The sequence below is a fragment of the Marmota flaviventris genome, chromosome 2 (assembly GCF_047511675.1).
Source record: "Marmota flaviventris isolate mMarFla1 chromosome 2, mMarFla1.hap1, whole genome shotgun sequence".
Classification (NCBI taxonomy): domain Eukaryota; kingdom Metazoa; phylum Chordata; class Mammalia; order Rodentia; family Sciuridae; genus Marmota; species Marmota flaviventris.
Genome location: NC_092499.1, coordinates 110,790,425 through 110,811,670, shown reverse-complemented (window position 1 = coordinate 110,811,670; position 21,246 = coordinate 110,790,425). Strand labels below are relative to the sequence as shown.

Sequence of the window (21,246 nt, the reverse complement as noted above, 5' to 3'; positions counted from 1 at the left end):
ACCCAACCAACAATAACAACAAACAACAACAAAAAACCCCACAACAAACAAACTACTATAATGAGAATAAACAAAGTTAAGTACATGCAACAACATGGATGAATCCTGCTAGTTTAATGGTGAGTATAGCTCCAAGATTTAAAAAGTACACATTGTAATGATTTTATTTATGCAATGTTCAAAGTGAATTACACAAATCTGATGACAGAGGTCAGAACTGATTGGGGAGTGGGGGTGTTGTTAAGACTACTGGAAGATGGCACTAAAACAGACTGGTGGACCAATGGTACAGAATAGAGGACACAGAAACTAACCCACAAAATTACAGTTATCTTATATTAGATAAAGGTGCCAAAAACATGCAATGGAGAAAAGAGCATTTTCAACAAATGGTGCTGGGAAAACTGGAAATCCATATGCAACAAAATGTAATTAAACTCATATTAAACACCATGCACAAAACTTAACTCAAAATGGATCAAGGACCTAGGAATTAAACCAGAGATTCTGCTTGTAATAGAAGAAAAAGTAGGCCCTAATCTTCAGCATGTGGGATTAGGCCCCAACTTCCTTAATAAGACTCCTATAGCGCAAGAATTAAAACCAAGAATCAATAAATGGGATGGAATCATACTAAAAAGTTTTATCTCAGCAACAGAAACAATCTGTGAGGTGAACAGAGAGCCTTCATCCTGCGGGCAAGTCTTTACCCCTCACACATCAGATAGAGCACTAATCTCTAGGGTATATAAAGAACTCAAAAAGCTAAGAACTGAAAAAACAAATAACCCAATCAACAAATGGGCCAAGGACCTGAATAGACACTTCTCAGAAGAGGATATACAATCAATCAACAAATATATGTAAAAATGCTCATCATCTCTAGCAGTAAGAGAAATGCAAATCAAAACTACTCTAAGATATCATCTCACTCCAGTCAGAATGGCAGCTATTATGAAGACTAACAACAATAAGTGTTGGCGATGATGTGGGGAAAAAGGTACATTGCTGGTGGAACTGCAAATTGATGCAGCCAATATGAAAAGCAGTATGGAGATTCCTTGGAAAACTGGTAATGGAACCACCATTTGACCCAGCTATCCTTCTCCTCGGACTATGCCCAAAGGACTTAAAAACAGCATACTACAGGGACTCAGCCACATCAATGTTTATAGCAGCACAATTCACAATAGCTAAACTGTGGAGCCAACCTAGATGCCCTTCAGTGGATGAATGGATAAAAAAAAAATGTGGTATATATACACACAATGGAATTTTACTCAGCAATAAAAAAGAATAAAATCATGGCATTTGCAGGTAAATAGATGGTGTTGGAGAAGATAATGCAAAGTGAAGTTAGCCAATCTCAAAAAACCAAATGCTGAATGTTTTCTCTGATATAAGGAGGCTGACTCATAGTGGAGTAGGGAGGGGGAACATGGGAAGAATAGATGAATTCTAGATAGGGAAGAGGGGAAGGAGGGAAAGGAAAGAGGCAGGGGATTAGCAAGGATGGTGGAATGTGATGGTCATCATTATCCAAAGTAAATGTATGAAGATTTGAATTGGGTGTCAACCTACTTTAAATACAACACAGATATGAAAAATTGTGGTATATGTGTAATAAGAATTATAATGCAAAAAAAAAGTACATGTATAAAGACATGAATTGGTGTGAACATACTTTATACAAAGATATGAAAAACTGTGCTCTATATGTGTAATAAAAATTATAATACATTCTGCTGTCATGTATTTAAAGAAATAAAATCAATTAAAAAAAAGGAAAATAAACAGACTATTGGAAGGGAGGCACAAAAGAGCTTCTGGGATTTTGACAATATTTCTTTCTTTATCTAGGTGCTGGTAACATGGTATGTTCACTCTGAAAATTCGATGACTTGTACACTTATGACTCATGAATATATTTATATTATTATTCAGTAAGACCTATTAACAAGCTGGACTCAATGGTACATGCCTGTAATCCCAGCTCAGTGGTTGAGTATCCCTGAGTTCAATCCCCGGTAGCTTCCTCGCCAAAAAAAAGGAAAAAAAGCCTGATTATCATAAACAAATCAGAACACCTTTGGGTTTATGAATCCTATAGATCAGTGAAAGAGAGGATGATAAAGTAGGCAGTGCCAGGATCAGCTTGAGATGCTGGCTTGAGATGACATATTTTAGGCAGCCTGCCCAACCTCCAGGTCAGCAGACTAGTCTAGTATCTAATGCAACAGCATATGGCGGGTGTGGGTGTGTGTGTGTGGGAGGGGGGGCAGAGGGTTCTACTTTGTTCATCCATTCTTTCTCTACACTGATACTTGATTCTGGGAGATTTTAAATATGATTTTAAGGACAGAGCTAAAAAGCAGAAGGAAGCTTGAATTTTAAATGGGAAAATGCACAGTATTTCAAGTATACTGAATGATTAGGGAAGGTTTTTTTTACATATTTTTTATTGGTGCATTATAGTTGTACACAATGATAGGATTTGTTGTTACACATTTATTTGTACATGCACACAATATGGGAAATTTTTAAAAGGTCGAGATAATCAGTCAGATATGAAACAGACTTAGTTTAGGGTTAAAAGTTTCATTTGATTATGAGTTCAATGAAGGTAGAAAATTATTTGATAGTCTTTTTGGTTTTTTTAAGATATCTTAAAGAGAAAATAACAGTACAACTTGGGAAGAGTGCCTATTCAATTCCTCGAGTAGCCTTTTTGTCATATCGTTTGTTGCTATGGAGAAGACTGTGAAGGCAGCAACTGAGGGAATTAAAGGATCTTGGAGGAGTAAACATAGGGATAGTGAATTTTGAAAAATTCCTAAAGCAATTAGCAAGTAAAAGGACCTATAAATGACATACTTTCCATGTTTTTCTAATCTCTACTCTTCTGAAAATACACGGGCCTAGTTTGCCACTATAATTTAACTCAAAAAACAGAGAGGACTGAATAGGCCTAACAAAGCCTAAACCCAGCAGACAAAATACAAGGCCATTTAACAATGCCACCTCATGCCAGGAAGAATCAACTACCTACCCACCCTATTTGGTGAAATTATCTCCTGCTGCTTAAATTATAAAGTTGATGCCCCGTGATTTCTTTGTTCTGTAAAGCCTGAGGGAGACTGGATAATAAGGTATCAGAAGAGGTGGAAAACAGCCCCTTGTTTCAGAGAGAGAGAGAGAGAGAGAGAGAGAGAGAGAGAGAGAGAGAGAGAGAGAGAGAGAGAGAAAGAGAGGGAAAGAAAGAAAATATAAGAGAATGTTAGTTCTCACTGGTATCGTTTATAGGCAGTGGGAGCCTCAGTAGCAGCAACCTGGGAGCAAATCTCTGCCTGAACTGGTCTAAAACTACTGCCGTGGGAGCCAAGGCTAGTTTGCAAATTTGTGCCCATCATTGTTACAGCAGCTTTATCAACCAAGGCAGGGCCAGGACCTGTTTTTAGCTGTATACACTCTGTGACCAGAGAGTCCTACATTTTCCACATCTCGTCACAACCAATGACTAACAAAGACAATCCCTCCTCTCTCCCACACAATGATACAGAAGTGGAAATATCAGAGCTAATGCAACAGCATATGGGAGGAAACAGAGCGTTCTACAAGGACAGGACAACAGAGCTCCTAAATCTAAATTCCTCATTTGTACAATGAGGAAACTAAGGCCCAAACTAGTAAAATGACCATTTGACAGGGCAGGAAAACACCAAGGCCATCAAATGGGGCCCTTTCCCCTTGGAATCATACATGAAAGCTAAATTATCTACAGCATAGTGATTAATCCCAAGTCAAACCATAACTGTATCTACTGTACCTGAGTTCATGCATAAGTATCAGGAACACAATTATTTGTTAAAGGATGTTATTAGTAACAAAATAGGCCTGCAAGGATTTTGTTACTGAAATATCAAAAGATCTCATTTTGAAACAACCTTCCCTGTCTGGCAAGTCCACAGCCTGGTCACCTGTACTGCCACTCTGCTTTGCTGTCCCTGGGAGGGAGGGGATGAGAAGAAGTGGGTGAGAAAGCACAAAGAGTACATACATCTCTTTTCCTTAGAGATTAATCCATTTTGTAATCTGAAACTTAAAAAAAACTGTGACTGAAAATTTTCCTTAGGGCTTCGGGATTTGAATATATGACAGTGGGCAGATAACATAATCCACCAAGGGTATATAAACACATCATACCTTAAAGCACCCCCTGGGAGTAAACTGCTAGGTGGGAAGAATGTGTTGGCTCCTGTTTTTTGATGGGGGAGGGGTAGGAAAAAGTAGGTATTGATTTCCCTAATGTTTCCTTTGTGTGGCTGCTGTTGCCATGTGGTAGTCTGTTGCTATGAAGATCTGTGGTGCCAGACAATGGCTGCTAGACTCTTTATGACCATGCTATTGGTAGCGCTCTTTCTGCAGAAGTTAGGCTAGTGTGCATCTGGCTAAGCAGTTGAGAAAGCTTGGTCCCAGTGCAGCATCTCTCTCTAGGTGAGTGCTGAGGTGAGACTGAAGGTAAAAGGGCATTAAGTATAGCCTATAAGAAAAGCCAGTAGCTGAGTACCACCTCATTTTTCCAGTACAAATATCTAAAATCAGATATTTCACAGTTCACACACGTATTCTCCTACATCAGAATCAACAGAATAAACCATAGGGAACTACCAAGGTTACCATTTTCATGAAATAAGATTAATGGAGAGACCCTTCCCTTTAGAGAGAAGGATAAAGACCCACAGTCAGGATCTGCAATTAGATAAGGATGAAGAATCACTGGGGCAGTTGCTCATCAGAGCTATCAAGGACAAACTAACTTCTTTTTAAGCAAACTGCCTATTACTCTGATAATAAGAAAACAACAACCACAGACCAAAGAGCGGTGCTCATCCACAATTTAAAGCAGGACCAAATGTTTTCCTGGGTAACAGGGGTCAGAGTATACAGAAGTCTTCCTGGACTATTTAGATGTCATGTCAGCTACTCACCCTCTCTCTTCACCTTCTGACACAATCACTGTTCTTTTCATCCGAGAATACACACACAAACACTACAATATTAAATTGTCTGATGGGGTTTTCTTTTTTTTTGGTACTGGGGATTGAACCCAGAGGCGCTTAACTACTGAGACACATTCCCACTCCTTTTTATTTATTTTTTATTTTGAGATCCTTCACTAAATCGCTTAGGGCCTTGCTACATTGCTGAGGCTTGGAACTTGAAATCCTCGGGGCTCAGCCTCCCGAATAGCTAGGATCACAGCTATGCGCCAAGGTGCCTGGCCCGATGGGGTTTTCTTTTTTTTTTTTTTTTTTTAATATTTATTTTTTAGTTTTCGGCAGACACAACATCTTTGTTTGTATGTGGTGCTAAGGATCGAACCTGGGCCGTATGCATGTCTGGTGAGCGTGCTACCGCTTGAGCCACATCCCCAGCCCCCCGATGGGGTTTTCAATATATTAGATATAATACATGCAGCCTAGTGTTGGTAAACTTTTAAAATAAAAGCCAAGGTCACAATGATAGTGGCAGAGGTACAGAAATCGCTTGATTTTCACTCCACTGCTCCTTCAACTGTATTACAAACTCTTCTGTAAAATATATGCCAAAGTAAACCGTATTACCTTTGGCTTTAGTATTGCTATCACAAAACTGAATCCATGGAACCTCCTGGAATTCTTATCTAAAGTCAGTTTTGCCTTTCTTTAAAATACCACAGATGCCAGCAAGCAATTTTGCCTTAGCAAAAGCATATGTCCTCTTTAAGGCTTTTTTTTTTTTTTTGTATTTAGGGCCCAGGGTTAAGATTAAGCCTTGTGGGCTGGGGATGTGGCTCAAGCGGTAGCGTGCTTGCCTGGCATGCGTGCGGCCTGGGTTTGATCCTCAGCACCACATACAAAAAAACAAAAAACAAAGATGTTGTGTCCGCCAAAATCTAAAAAACAAATATTTAAAAAAAAAGATTAAGCCTTGTGGGCTGGGGTTGTAGCTCAGTTGGTAGAGTGCCTGCCCTGGGTTCTAATCCCTGGCAAAACACACACACACACACACACAAAAAAAAAAAAAAAAAAAAAACATTAAGCCTTGTAAACCTGGAATAGACTTGGTACTTGATATTTTGATTTGAAGTGAGGTAGGCCAAAGTGAAATCAGCTGGAATCAGACCCTTGCACAGTGGTAAAAATCAATCTCAATGAAAACAAAAAAAAATCAAAACAAAACAAAAATCCAAGGGAAATATTCTGGGTTACACTTAGGTGTGTTTTTCTAGAGAGGCTGGGATTGGGGTATTGGGGATTGAACCCAGGGACACTTTACCACTGAGTTACATCTCCAGCCCTTTTTATTTTTATTTTGAGAGAGGGTCTCACTAATTTGCTTAGGGCCTCACTAAGTTGCTAAGGCTGGTCTCATTTCAAAGTCTCCTGCCTCAGCCTTCCCAGTTGCGCCACTGTGCATAGTCCCTTAGGTGTTCTTAACAATCCCAAAGTTGAACCTGGTCATGGATAGATCTTTGCAGAGTTGACTGAATTATGAACACCCTAAAAAGAGATGGAATCTGCAGGAATTTCAAAATGCTTTCAAGGCGGGCTGGGGCTGTAGCTCAGCAGCAGAGCGCTTGCCTAGCATGCGTGAGGCACTGGGTTCAATACTCAGCACCATGCAATAATAAACAAATAAAATAAAGGCATTCTGTCCACCTACAACTACAAAAAAATTAAATAAAAAATGCCTTCAAGGCAAAATTCAAAATGAGAGATAGGGAGAGTAAAGGAAAAAAAGAGCAACACTGGTAGGGCAGGGAGGCAAAACAAAACAAAGCAACCCTCTTCCAGCCCCCCCCCACCCAAATAAAACCCAAAACCAGGAATTACTGCGGCTATGACCACTACACTTGTTCTCAGCAACCTACAGGAACTCATTTCCTTTCTTTTCTTTTTTAAATATTTATTTTTTAGTTGTAGTTGGACACAACACCTTTATTTTTATGTGGTGCTGAGGATCAAACCCAGGGCCTTGCAAGTACTAGGCAAGTGCTCTGCCGCTGAGCCCCAGTCCCAGCCCTGCAGGAACTACTTTCTATAGGAACCTCTTAGCATCCTCCATTTTCCCCAAGAGGCCAAGCATTCATAGCTTCTTTCTAAGCTGGAAAGTTGTTCCCTTTGAAAATAATAGTTTGCTGGGCAGAGATAGAAGTGCAAAAAGTCAGGTGCAGACACAAAGCCTAGAAGCCTAGAATTTTTTTTTAAAATATTTGTATGTAGTTCTTATGATCAACTTGAGGAATGACCTAGTACTCTAGATCTTACTCCCCCCCCCTTCCATTCCTGGTACTGGTAATTGAACCTAGCTCTTGTGCATGCTAGGCAAGGACTTTATCACTGAGCTGTATGTATCCCCAATCCTTTTCATTTTGAAACGGCATCTCACTAAATTGCCCAGGCTGGCTCTGAACTTGCAATCCTTCTCCTGCCTTATTCTCCAGAGTAGCTGTGATTACAGTCCATTACCCCCGACCCCTGCCTAGATCTTATAGATCTTTAAAATTTTTTTTTAGTTGTCAATGGACCTTTTATTTAATTTATTTATATGTGGTGCTGAGAATCAAACCCAGTGTCTCACACATGCTAGGCAAGCACTCTGCCAATGAGCCACAACTCCAGCCCCCCTCCCCCCCCCATCTTATAGATCTTCAGAGAATGACTGTTGTAGGAAATCTGTTACTTTGAGATGTAAAGGGGACTGGGGATATAGCTCAGTTGGTAGAGTGTAATCAGACCTTCATCAACTGACAATTCAGGTGAAGAGCCTTTGAGGTGTCCAAAAAGAAGAAGGAAAAAAAAAAAAAATAGAGCATATCACTATGTAAAAGATCTTCCCACAGAATGAAAAGGGAAAAAAAAAAAAAAAGTGAAGGTAAGTTTTGAAATACAATATGTTAAGTGGGAGAAATCTGATATTAATAGAACAGAAAATCTTATAGTTGAGGACTTTTCTAAATTGCTGAGGCAGGCTGCAAACTTGTAATCCTCCTGTCTCATCCTCTAGAATCACTGAAATTATAGGCATATGCCACCATGCCTAGCTCAAACAAATTTATTTCTGATAGCCCACTACAAGTGGCAGGTGTTAAGTTTTTTTTTTTTGTACCAGGGATTGAACCCAGGAGTGCTTTACCATGAGTCACATTCCCAGCCCCATTTTGTACTTAGAGACAGAGTCTCACTGAGATGCTTAGCACCTCATTAAGCTGCTAAGGCTGGCTTTGAACTCTCAATTCTCCTGCTCAGCATCCCTAGCTGCTATGATTACAAGTGTGCACCACCATGTCCAGCCAGGTGTTAAGTTTTGGGGGACCAATGGTGAGCACAAAAAATCCCCAATCTCAGAATTTCTAACATAGGGGAAGAGACAGACATTAATAGAAAAATTAGGGTTAGGGATATAGCTCAGTGGTAGAATGCTTGGCCAGTGTGTGCCAGGCCCTGGATTTGATTCTGTGGGTGGGGGTGGGGTAGGGAGTGGGAAGAATTACATGATTATAAACAAAACTGAAAACTGTGAATAAATACTTTGAAATAAAGTCTAGAAAACATTAAGAGTATCTAACAGGTGGCCAAGCATGGTAGCACATGTTTGTAATCTCAGCAACTAAGGAGGCTGAGGCAGAAGGACCACAAGTTTAAGGCTAGTCTTGGCAACTTATCAAGGTCCTCTCAAAATAATAAGAGCCTAGGCTAGGCATGTAGCTCAGAGGTAGAGTGCCCTGAATTAAATCTCCCTAATACCACCACCACCACCACCACAAAAAAAAAAAAAAAAAAAGTCTTGTCACTAATGTAGAGACATGATGGCACTCTGAGACCCAGCCTTTCTACCACATATACTTTATATACTTTGACAAGGACTTCGATTCTTTATTAAAAGAATGTGCTTGGGCTGGGGATGTGGCTCAAGTGGTAGCGCGCTCGCCTGGCATGCGTGCGGCCCGGGTTTGATCCTCAGCACCACATACAAAACAGAGATGTTGTGTCCGCCAATAACTAAAAAATAAATATTAAAATTCTCTGTCTCTCTCTCTCTCCCTCTTTCACTCTCTCTTTTAAAAAAAAAAAAAAAAAAAAAAGAATGTGCTGGAGCATTGGGCATGGTGGTGCATGCCTGTAATTCCAGTGGCTTGGGAAGCTGAGGCAGGGAGGATCATAAGTTCAAAACTAGCTTCAGCAACTTAGTAAGGCCCTAAGCAATTCAGCTTGCTTATTGTCTCAAAATAAACAATAAAAAGGGCTGGGGATGTGGTTCAGTGGTAGAGTGCTTGCCTAGCATGCACAAGACCCTGGGTTCAATTCCAAGCACTGCAAAATCAAACAAACAAACAAGCAACAACAACAACAACAAAAATCCAGGAGAATGAGCTGGATCACACAAACTCAGTGTTATCAAGGGATCTTGATTACCTATTACCTGCTAAGGTACCTTTCATTCCTATTTCATTTTATTTTTTTATTTTTTAGTAGTAGTTGACACAATGCCTTTATTTTATTCATTTATTTATTTATATTTGGTGCTGAGGATTGAACCCAGGGACTCGAATGTGATAGGTGAAGCTCTACCACTGAGCCACAACCCAGCCCTCATTTTTTTAGGCTTATGAATTTCCAAAACAGAAACTCTGTTCTCAGGGCAAATGAAACTTAAGAAGTCTGTCTGGATGGAAGGCTTGGACAACAGCAACTTACAGCAAGCCAAAGACTTGGTGGATGTCTGAAAATAAGTCTATGTAAACATTTCCCTGTTGACTCAGCCCATAAAAATCTGTATTAAGTTGACAGATGCATGAAGTGGTACAGGTGGCTGGGCAATGAGGCAACCAATGGGAGGAAGGAGGTGACTACACTAAATGTTAAACAAGGCAAGAGCTGAGCAGGATATGGTGGTATACAGCTGTAATCTCAGCCACTTGGGAGGCTGATGTGTAAAAATCACAAACTCAAAGCCCTCAGCAACTTAGCAAGACCCTGTCTCAAAATAAAAAATAAAAGACTTGGGGTTGTAGCTCAGTGATCAAGTATCCCTGGGTTCAATTCCCAATACCAAAAAAAAAAAAAAAAAAGGAAATGCAAAAGCTGCATCTTCAATGAGCCAAGATTAATTCAATTTAGAGTGAGTGTTCTCCATTCTCTTGACTCTCTCAGCTGCCATTATTTTTTTCTTAAAGCCTGAACCCAAATTTCATCTATAACCTAAATCTCCCATATAAATGATAGAGGGAGGTGGGCTGGGAATATAGCTCAGTTGGTAGAGTGCTTGCTTTGCTTGCACAAGGCTCTGGGTTCAATCCCCAGCACTATGGGGGTTTGGAGAGTGTGGATACAATCTGAATCACAATGCCAGCACCTATTAAATGACTGCCTGAATACAAGGGCCAACACTGTTGAAGAGTTATAAAGGGAGATAATTAATTTAACAAACTGGCACTGGGGGCTCAGGATACAGCTTAGCAGTAGAGTGGTTACTTACTTGTGATTCCCAGCACTGCAAAAACAAACAAATACTGGCATTGGAAATCTCTATAAATGAGATTCTGCTATTCTGTTTGGTTTGCTGCCATCCTATGGGTATTGCTAGCAGACCTGTTGACACATGAGACTCCTTATAAATACCTGGCAATATTTACAGCAATAAGCCCTTATTGGCTGCTTGGTAGAAGCAGGTTGAGAAGGGGTGAGAAAGCCATATACAGCACTTACCATCTTCTGTTTCCTGCCACACGATGCCTTCGAGGTTGACACTGGTTCCAGGTTCACAAGGGCCCAAGCACTCAGGCTCTGTGGCTAAAGCCACATCACATGTGTTGACACCAACTGATCTTGTCCGAACCATAATCTGCTCACAGGGAGATGATATGTCATTATTGACCACTGGCACCAAAAGGTGGAGAGGCAGCACTGCTGGTGTGGAGACAGGGGACTCCATCTGTGGGGGAAGACAAAGCAGTAACTGAGTTGTAGCAAGATTATTTAGGATAAGTACCTTTCAGTATTTAATCTAGTTCCACATGCTTTGCTGCCAGAGTACAGAGGCTCTAAATATTAGACTGTGGTCCTTCCTTTCAAGTTCTAGGTCATGATTCCATTACAAATTTGTGGTTTAGATGAGAACACCAACACACACACACACACACCATACCTCACCATACCTAGTCCTAGGAGAAGCTCTAATTATTTTTTTCTTCCCCCCTCCACTCTTCTTTCATACTCCCTTTCTTTTTTTTTCTCTTTCTATTTCCTTTTCTTTCTAACTATCTATCTATTTATTTAATGGTGCTGGGGATTAAACCCAGGGTCTTGTGCATGTGAGGCAAGCACTCTACCACTCTATCCCCAGCCCTCCTTTTCTCTATTTCTGTAGTACTCAGATCAAACCCAGGGCCTCACACATGCTAGGCACATGCTCTACCACTAAGTTATACCTCCTACTCCTCTATTTCTTATGAAAGACCTTTCTCATGAACTGTGCTTGGCTAAAAGTGGTCTTTTGTATGTTGTATTTTTCCTATTTCATTAAAAAGTCTCCAGTGGAAAAGAATTAGGGCCAAATTTCAATAGCAGAACAAATAAGACTGATGTGAAAGACCCAGCTTTTCAGGCATATTCTGCTACCACTATGATTCCTACCAATCTATCATTCACCCAATCTAACATTCAACAGTCAGTATATTATTTAGGTATAAAAGCCATGAATACAGATGGGGATAAAGAGAAGAAGAAATATCCAGATTTAGGAATGCTGTAATTCCTAATGATTCTGGAGCTTTAGTACGACTAGCTAGAAGGAAATTTACTTAAAAGATATAGGAGAGTTGGGATTAATCTGATTGTGGTGGTTGGCTAATGAGAATGGCATTTTGGAGTAGGACTCTAACATCAAATCTATTTGTGAGGCTGGGCATAGTAGCACAGACCTATAATTCCATTAATTCAGGAAGCTGAGGTGGGAGAATTGCAAGTTTGAGGCCAGCCAGGGCACTGAGTGAGGCCCTAAGCAATTCAGTGAGACCATGATCCAATACAAAAAGGGTTGGGGATGTAGCTCAGTGTTCAGGCACTCAGTCCCCAGAACTGTCCCCTGCTTCCCCCACCAATCTCTCTCTCTCTCTCTCTCTCTCTCTCTGAAACAGGAGGTACTAATACAAATCCTGAAGCCAATCCACAGCAATCCAAAGCAGTCTGATTATACATACCTAAACAAAAATGTTAAACCAGCAATCTACCTCCAAAACTATAACTTCTCACAAAAACATAATTACTAGGTTCCAAGAAGAATAAAACACTTCTAGAGATAACATAAAAGTTGTAATGCAGCAGGTGATGATCCCTTAACTCTTTCATCAGACATAGAAAATGGGTCAAGGAGTGAGATTCTTGGGATTCTTATCAAAGACTTCTGAACTGGAAGTGGTGACGCAAGCCTGTAATTCTAGCTTTTTGGGAGGCTAAAGCAGGAGGATTACAAACTCAAGGCCAGCCTCAGTAATTTTTAGAAAGACTCCAACTCAAAATGAAAACTAAAAAGGATTGGGGATGTAGCTCAGTGGGAGAGTGCCCCTGGTTCAATCTCCAGTACCAAATGAAAACCAAAACTACATTTTTTTAGTCAGATTAATTGTAGTCTTTGAATAGAAAATTCAGGGAACTACAGATGCATTCACAGTCTAAGCTGCTAGACAGCTTTGCAATGGAACTCTGATTCTGGGATAATTTACTGTATGACCACCACTCCCTCTCCTCCAAACACACACCTTTCTAGCCTTGAAAACTAGTTTAGAAGTGGAGGTATGAATATTGCTTTCTTTACAACTGGCTCCGACTTGCTAGCTTAGAAAGTCACCACAAATGAAAAATTGAAAAACACAACTTAAAATAAATACTTTTAGCTAAGCACAGTTAAATTATTAATAAAAAATAGAGGAGCTGGGGGTATAACTCTGTGGTAAAGCACTTGCCTAGCATGTTTGAGGCCCTGGTTCAATCCCTCACACCATTAAAAACAATACAAAAAAAAAAAAAAAGTCCATTGCTGAGCTTGTTTTCTGGTTCTGTTTCACAAACAATTTGTTGTTGTCCTTGCTGCTGCTGTTTTTTTTTTGTATTTACTATTTGACATATAGTGCCAAACACCTTGAAGTCAGTCTAGATTTTTCTTAGCTCCTTTCTTTCTCTCAGGCACTTCAGCTAGGTTATTCATGGCTCTTAGACATAATAGCATATCTTCCTCCTGGGAGGTCAAGAGGAAGATATGCTATTATGTTCTAGATAAAGTCAAGCCCCCAATTCTGCCCTTGAGAAATCCAGAAAACAACACCTAAGACGCAAGTTGGAAACCCCAATTACTTTCAAACAGTATGTCTGGAAAGTAGAATGTAATCAAACACATGAAATAGTTACATTAATAAAATATTATGGACTGGGATGTAAACTTTTTTATAGAATATTTAAAGAGACATTGGCTGAATAGATCACTAAAAAACCTAAACCATATGAGAAACTTATTAACATTTGTACACCAAGACTACCCTTTAGATCAGAGAAAGCAGAGTTCAGGATCTTTGTATGAAAATAACTTTATCTCATTATTTACCTAATTAAAAATATATTTTGGGGTACAAAAAATGAAGACATCCACCTATGGGTGTGAAACTATGGGTTTCCTTTTACTTTGTAATAGAAATCTAAAAAGAGATCATAAAAGAAGTACAACAGTGTTTAATTTAATTACAGATCTAGCTCTGCTAATTACCATTTAGTCATATCTATAATATATATTAAGCCATAGTGCATCATAAGCAACTATGTGATATACATTTAATAACCTAGTCTGCTTTATAGGACTTCATATTCTACTACTAATTGCAAAAAACATAGTCTTATTTATTACTCTTCAGAAGAAAATAAAAAACAGAAAAGCATTTATTTTGCTCTCTTTCTCATATGCCTAGGACACAAAAGCAGAATGTCAGGAGATTGATGCCAACATGGAAAAGGAGGAATAGTAATATGAAAAAGTTAAGGTTATTAAATACCTTAAGGTTAAATACCTGGTTCTGGGATAATTTACTGCATGACCACCACTCTATCTATAATTCACCTCTCTCTCCCCCAAACACACACCTTAATAACTATAATAATAACACAAATTAGGCCAATTCCCAGTCTCTGAAAAGCTAAGACTGTCACCATGCCTCCTGGGGCTCTGCCCAATAGGGAGGTAAACAACAAGACAAACAAAAGCCTGAAAAAAAGACAAAGAACTTAAAGAGAAAACCTCTGGAATTTCACAACAGTTCAAGTCCTTTATCTTTTAAGGATACGTCTTTTCAATTCAACTTCAGATATTAGTTTAAAAGCAACTAGTAGGATCTGAGTATTGATAGGCATGTAACAGAGAAAGAGACTAAGAAGAATAAAGAAAAGCCAGAACCATTAATCTTTCAAGAAGTAATTATACACTGATTTCAACTGACTCTCATACATGAGAGGCAATGATGGAGAAAAATCTTCAAGGCTACAAAATAATTTTAGGAAAGGGGGTAGTGGCTGATGCCTGTAACCCCAGCAATTCTGGAGGCTGAGGCAGGAGAATCACAAGTATAAGGCCAGACTCAGCAATTTAGTGAGGCCCTAAGCAGCTTAGTGAGACCCTTGTCTCAAAATAAAAAGGGTTGGAGATGTGGCTCAGTGGTTGAGTGTCTTTGGGTTCAATCCCTGGTACAAAAAAAAAAAAAAAAAAAAAAAAAAAAATTGGGCTGGCTATACACTTGTTAATCCCAGTTTTTTATTGGCCACTTAAGTAATCATTATTTACACCCAAAATGTAAGACAATGAAGATGTAAAAATGAAAAATGAGATCAACTAAATTTAATTTACAATAACTAGTGTATAAACTTCAGGCATTGCTATGTGGGACCACAGAATTACTGCCTTACATTACCTGAGTAAAATTTAGGGTATAATCTAGTATCAAAACTGATAATTATTTAATGTCATTTTGAATCATAATTCCAAGATCAGTCAGATGTGGTGGCACATACCTATGATCCCAGATACTAGAGAAACTGAGGCAAAGGATCTCAAGTTTGAGGCCAGCCTCAGTAATTTAGCGAGAACCTGTCTCAAAATAAACATAAAAAAGAGCTGGAGGGTTGTGGCTCAGTGGTAGAGTGCTTGCCTCACATGTGTGAGGCACTGGGTTCAATTTTCAGCACCGCATAAAAATAAAAGAATAAAATAAAGGTCCATCAGCACTAAAAAAATATTAAAAACAACAATAACAACAACAAAAAAGAGCTGGAAATGTAGTTCAGTGGTAGAGCACTCCTGGGCTAAATCTTCAGATCACAAAAACAAACAAATATTTGGAACAGAGATCTTCCCTCTCCTCTTCAGAAAGTGAGTCTGATATCTTCATGTACACTGTCAAAAGGCAGAAAGAAAATTAGTTTTACTGATTAACTGGGGTAGCTCTACTCTCTTTTATTCAGGAATAGAAAGATAACTGGGGATAATGGTTAGATGAATGTTTACATTTATTCAGAATTATTAGATAAGATTGCATAGAAAGTACAACTGTAGGAAGTAGAATGTCATCAAATACACTAGTAATAAGATGTTATCAGCTGGGGATGTAGTTGGGTGCTAGAGTGCTTGCCTGAAGTGCATAAAGCTCTGAATTCAATCCCCAGCACTGGTGAAAAGAAAAGATGTTATAATTTTTCAATAATCTCAAAGGTCCTTCAAAATTTTATAGTGAATTAGTAATGTTAATAATAATATAGGTGCACAAGGCAAATGGATTAAAATGAAAACTTACTGATCCATGGACAAATAAACACTTCCTTTGCCAAAGTATTAAATAAAAACTTCATTGTCTCACAGTTTTTATTGTAGATTATTAAAAAAGGAAGTAACTTAAAATCCTATTTTTTTTAACATATTTGTTTGTTTTGTGTCCCAAGGTCTTGTGCATACTAAGCATGTGCTCTACTACTGAGCTACACACCCAGCCTCTATGTTGTTTATTTTTGTCTTTCAAATTAAAATACAGAGGGGGGAAAAATCCTCAATTGTTTGAACTGCCTTCTGTTGACTGGAATTTTGAGACAAAATAAGTTTACTATATTTTATTTTAATAATTAGAGGTTACTTTTGCTTATTATGAAAAATCAACAATTCCTTCTGAAAGGTTGGAAGGTAGAAATTACAGAATAATTGAGAATGTAGGAAGAAATTGAACTTCTCCTTTACATAAAGCTCTTGTCAGATGCAACAAAATATCCTGAGTAAATCCTAAAACCCAAGTACTGATGGAAGAAACCAGTTTTTTGCAAATATATCCCTCCCTTTAAAAAAGAAAAAGAAGAGGAGATTTCTGGTCTGTTGAGCTTCCAGATTTCACTTAGGCTACATTGAAAAACCAATTGTGAAAAAAACAAAGAGGGGAAAAAAAAGATGATGACACAATAGGGTATCATAACCAGACTTCAACAATTTTAGAAGCTACATATTCTATTATTCACAGAATTACTTTAGCACTTAATTTTACCAATCTGTACCTGGTCAGGTCAGCAGTGAAGCCTATTCTAGTGTATACTAGAAGATGCAAGTGCAAAGAATTTATAATTTGAAGACCACAGGCTTGCCATGGGGGAGTTATCCTATTGTGATCCCTATATAGCATCAGCTTAGACCCTACAGAACTCTTCAGGTAAAAAAGAGGAGATAGGGTTGGGGATGTGGCTCAAGCGGTAGCGCGCTCGCCTGGCATGCGTGCGGCCCAGGTTCGATCCTCAGCACCACATACAAACAAAGATGTTGTGTCCGCCGAAAACTAAAAAATAAATATTAAAAAAAAAAAAATTCTCTCTCTCTCTCTCTCAAAAAAAAAAAAAAGAGGAGACAGCACAGGCAGGGGTGGTGGTGCATGCCTATAATCCCAGCAACTCCAGAGGCTGAGGCAGGAGAATCACAGGTTCAAGGACAGACTGTGAGGCCCTAAGCAACTTAGTGAGACCACATCTCAAAATAAAAAATAAAAAGGGCTGGGGATGTGGCTCAGTGATAAAGCGTCCCTAGGTTCAATCTCTAGTACCCGGAGAGAGAGGAAGAGAGAAAAGGAGATAGCAGATCAAACAATTCTAATATTCCACCTGGTTTAAATTCCCAGCATGTGGGAATGGATAAAATTATGTTTGAAATGTAACAAAGAAAAAAAATATCATAAGCAAAAGCAATACATAAGACAAATCACACAACAGTGTCCAGTACTGTGGCAGTTTTTTGCTGAATGAACTATCTCCTCTGCTCTAAGTCTTAGGAAGAAATTCACATTATCCTTCCAATCTACTTTTACAGCTGACAAGTGATGATAGGGACCTAAGTTACTACCTCTAAGGCTGACTGTATTTTTAACCACAGAAGGCCAATGATCCTTCCATTTCTGTACTGTTCCAGGGTAAGAACTGCTTCCTAAAAATAAAGAACTTGAGCAAAATTCATTTTTCGGCTGTAACTATTTTCATACTATTTTAATTTCCTTTCATAATACTTTCACATTTCCTAAAAAGTCAGGGCAGAAATGTGTTATCTCTACTACATTATTGTATCTCTGAATATAAAAACAAGTAAGCAAACAAACAAAAAATCCATAAACCACATACGGTGTGAACACAAAAGAAAGCTAAATTCTTTTTTTGAATCATTTAGAATCATAGATGTCAGAAGAAAAACCTTCAATAGTGATTCCTAGTCTAGCTGACACAAACCAACTTAATCTATAAGTGGCTGGACCAAACAATTCTAAAGAACTTAATCATCATTCATATTGATGGTAAGTGGCTGGACCAAACAATTCTAAAGAACTTAATCATCATTCATATTGATGGTCATATGAAAAAACATAAAAATTCTAAAATAAAACCTCTGCTGTAGTACAGGAAAGAGAAATGACATGATTCTTCCTGCTCTTATGCCAGTTGTTCTCAAACTGTTTGGTCTTGGGAATCCTTTAAATTTTCAAAAATTGAGAACTTTATTTTGGTATTAAGAATTAAATCCAAGGGTGCTTTACCACTGAGCTACATCCCCAGATCCTTTTGCTTTTTATTTTGAGACAGGGTCTCACTAAGTTGATTAGGGCCTTGCTAAATTGCCAAGGCTATCCTGTCTCAGCCTCCCCACTGTTGTGATAATAGGTGTTACATGTGCTCCATAGTGTCCGGCAAAAGTTGAGAACTTTAAAAAGCTTATATTTATGTAGACTGTATCTATTAGTATTTACCACATTATAAATTAAAAGATACTAATATATAGCAGGAAATTTATTTAACAACTTAATTTTGTATGAGACAAAATTAGAGACATAAGGCTTAGGGTGTGGCTCAGTGATAAGAGTTCTTGCTTAGAATGTGCAAGGTCCTGGGTTTCATCCCCAGCACTGGGAGGGAGAAAAGTTGAGAGACAGAAAACAGACTAGTAGTTACCAGGGAGAAAGAAAAGGGAGGTGAGTGTGGTTATGAAACACTTTAGAGATCCTTAGGATGATGGATTTGTTTTAACACACTGACCCATGACAGAATTGCAATGGAACTAAACAGATACATACAAATAATTATGAGTGAAATAGGGAAAATGCTGTTCCTAAATTAAATAGGTGGACTGTATCAGTATCAACCCTCCAGTTCTGACACTGTACTATAGTTTTGCAAGATGTTACCACTGGGGGAAAACTAGGTAAAGGGTAAAGAAGATCTCTGTTTTATTTATCTCAACAATAATGATTTAAAATAAAAAGAGTGATTTTAAAAAAATTGAATGCTAAATGCAGTGGCATATGCCTGTTATCCCAGCAACTTGGGAGGCTGAGGCAGGAGAATCCCAAGTTGGAGGACAGCCTAGGCAACTTAGGGAGACCCTCTTTCAAATGTGAAAAGGGCTGAGAATGAAGCTCAGTGGTAAACCATCCCTAGGTTCAATTCCAAGTATAAAACAAAAACAAAAAAACAACAAAAAAAGGCATTTCATGAAAAAACTGGCTAGTTCAGCTTGCAACTAAATCACACAAGTGCTTTTCCTACAGACATGTACTTCTTATTTTGTTGGGAATTGAACCTGGGTCTTGTGTGAGACAAGAGTTCTGCCAATGAGCTACATCCCCAACTCCCAAAAGTTGAGATTTAATAAAATTTTAACACATCATTGAGAACATTTAAATGTGGAACTGGTTCTTATTTTTTTTTTGTCTTTTACTTTGCATATAAATATGATAACTATGAGTACAATTTGTCATCACTGCCTTGATTCATGCCAAGATACCAGCCATTTACACATTACTACTTCTGTACCATAAGTCAACAGAGTGACAAAGTAAAAATGTGTAGTAATATCATGAAAATAGTTTGACCTTGCAGAATACCTAAAAAGGAGTCAGGCACTGTGGCAGGGGAGGCTGAGGCAGGAGTATCATGAGTTTATAAAGCCAGCCTTAGCAACTTAGCAAGGCCCTAAGCAACTCAGTGAGGTCCTGTCTCTAAATAAAATAGAAAAAAAGGGCTGGGGATGTGGCTCATGATAAAGAGCCCCTGGATTCAATCCCTGAAAACAAACCAACCAACCACCTAAAAATAAAAAGCTTTTAGGAATATACAGAATCTGAAGGTCATATTTTGAGAACCAATCAAATTTCATGATCTGGATTTGAGGAAGAGACCAACACTCCAAAAGCATATTCCCACCTGATTCCTAAATAGAACTGGGATTCTGGTAGGAAGGGTAATATGAAAGTACTATAACAGGGTAGTATGGAATGGAAGGAAGGATAAGGAAAAAAAGACAAGAAAGTAGGGAAAATTATTAACAAGAGTGGTGTAGGAAAGAGCCACCCCTAGGATCCAAATACTAAGGATTTTATAAGTCAGGGATGCTTACAGGTTAGATATTAATAAATTTCAGCAATTCAATCAAAAATCAATTGGTGTAGATTTTTTTTTTTTTTGTACTAGAGATTGAACGCAGGAGCTATCAACCACTGAGCCACATCTCCAGTACTTTTTATTTTTTATTTTATAATAGGGTCTTGCTAATTTGTTCAGGACCTATCTTATTTGCTAAGGCTAGCCTCGAACTTGTCATCCTCCTGCCTCAGTCTCCTGAGTTGCTGGGATTATAGGCATATACCACCATGCCACCCTGTAGTAAGTGAATATAAAAAAAAAAAATTGGAGCCAGGTGTACTGGCATACACCTACAACCCTGACTACTCAGCATCCTGAGGTAAGAGGATTGCAAGTTCAAGGTCAGCCTCAGCAACTTAGTGAGACTCTGTACTAAAACAAGATAAAGTTAGGCCTAGGGGTGCACGTCTGTAATGTCTGTGGCTTGGGAGGCTGAGACAGGAAGACCACAAGTTCAAAGCCAGCCTCAGCAATGGCAAGCCGCTAAGCAACTCAGTGAGACCTTGTCTCTAAATAAAGTACAAAAAGGGCTGAGGATGTGGCTCAGTGGTTGAGTGTCCCTGAGTTCAATCCCCAGTACAAAAAAACAAAAACAAAAACGTACATCAGTGAGTGGTACAGTGTCCCGAGTTCAATCAGTACTGCAAAAACGAAAACATTGTGTGTGTGTGTATAAACATCAAAGTATTTTATAAGGTCATTAACTGAACCCAAAATGCTTAGTATGCAGTATCCATTTATACACAGTGAAAGTTCAATACATATAAGTTAATAATAATAATAATAATAATAATAAAAATCTTGTTAATTTAATCTTTATAGAGTCTCAAGACATCATGAATCTCTCATTCACACATTCAGAGAATGAGTTAAAGTATGAAGTAGTATAGTTTTGACTTTTCATCATGATTTCCCTTACTTTTCCTTCTGATGGAAGAATCTCTTTCTTATGGAAAACCCATTCTCCCAACTTCACTCTATTATAGAAGTGGGCCCAGACCTACCCTAACTACATGAAATAGGTACTCCACAGGCTATAGGGATTCTTTTTTCCTTTGGTACCTGAAGCTAGAAGGACTAATCAAATAAGCAGCTGCCAGCAGCCACTTTGCCTTACACATGAGGAAAGCCTCCTTATTTAGGAGAAAGCAGAATAGGGAGGTGAGCAATGTCAGAATCCCAATAACATTATTTGATCCTTTGCTTAAAACTAATAAACTCTATGCCTGGGAACCTA

At 38.5% G+C, this 21,246-nt stretch overlaps 1 protein-coding gene across 5 annotated transcripts in view; it reads right to left on the bottom strand.

Moving 5' to 3' along the window:
• Positions 1 to 21,246, bottom strand: part of Znf609 (zinc finger protein 609) — a 241,650-nt gene that overhangs the window by 84,738 nt on the left and 135,666 nt on the right. For all 5 annotated transcript variants that reach the window (XR_011706687.1, XR_011706688.1, XM_027924361.2 and 2 more), the window contains exon 3: positions 10,752 to 10,977. Coding sequence is in view for 3 of the 5 variants with exons in the window: in XM_027924361.2 (XP_027780162.1) it covers positions 10,752 to 10,977 (226 nt within the window). In the remaining 2 variants the exon portion in view is untranslated. The remainder of the gene's footprint in view (positions 1 to 10,751; positions 10,978 to 21,246) is intronic.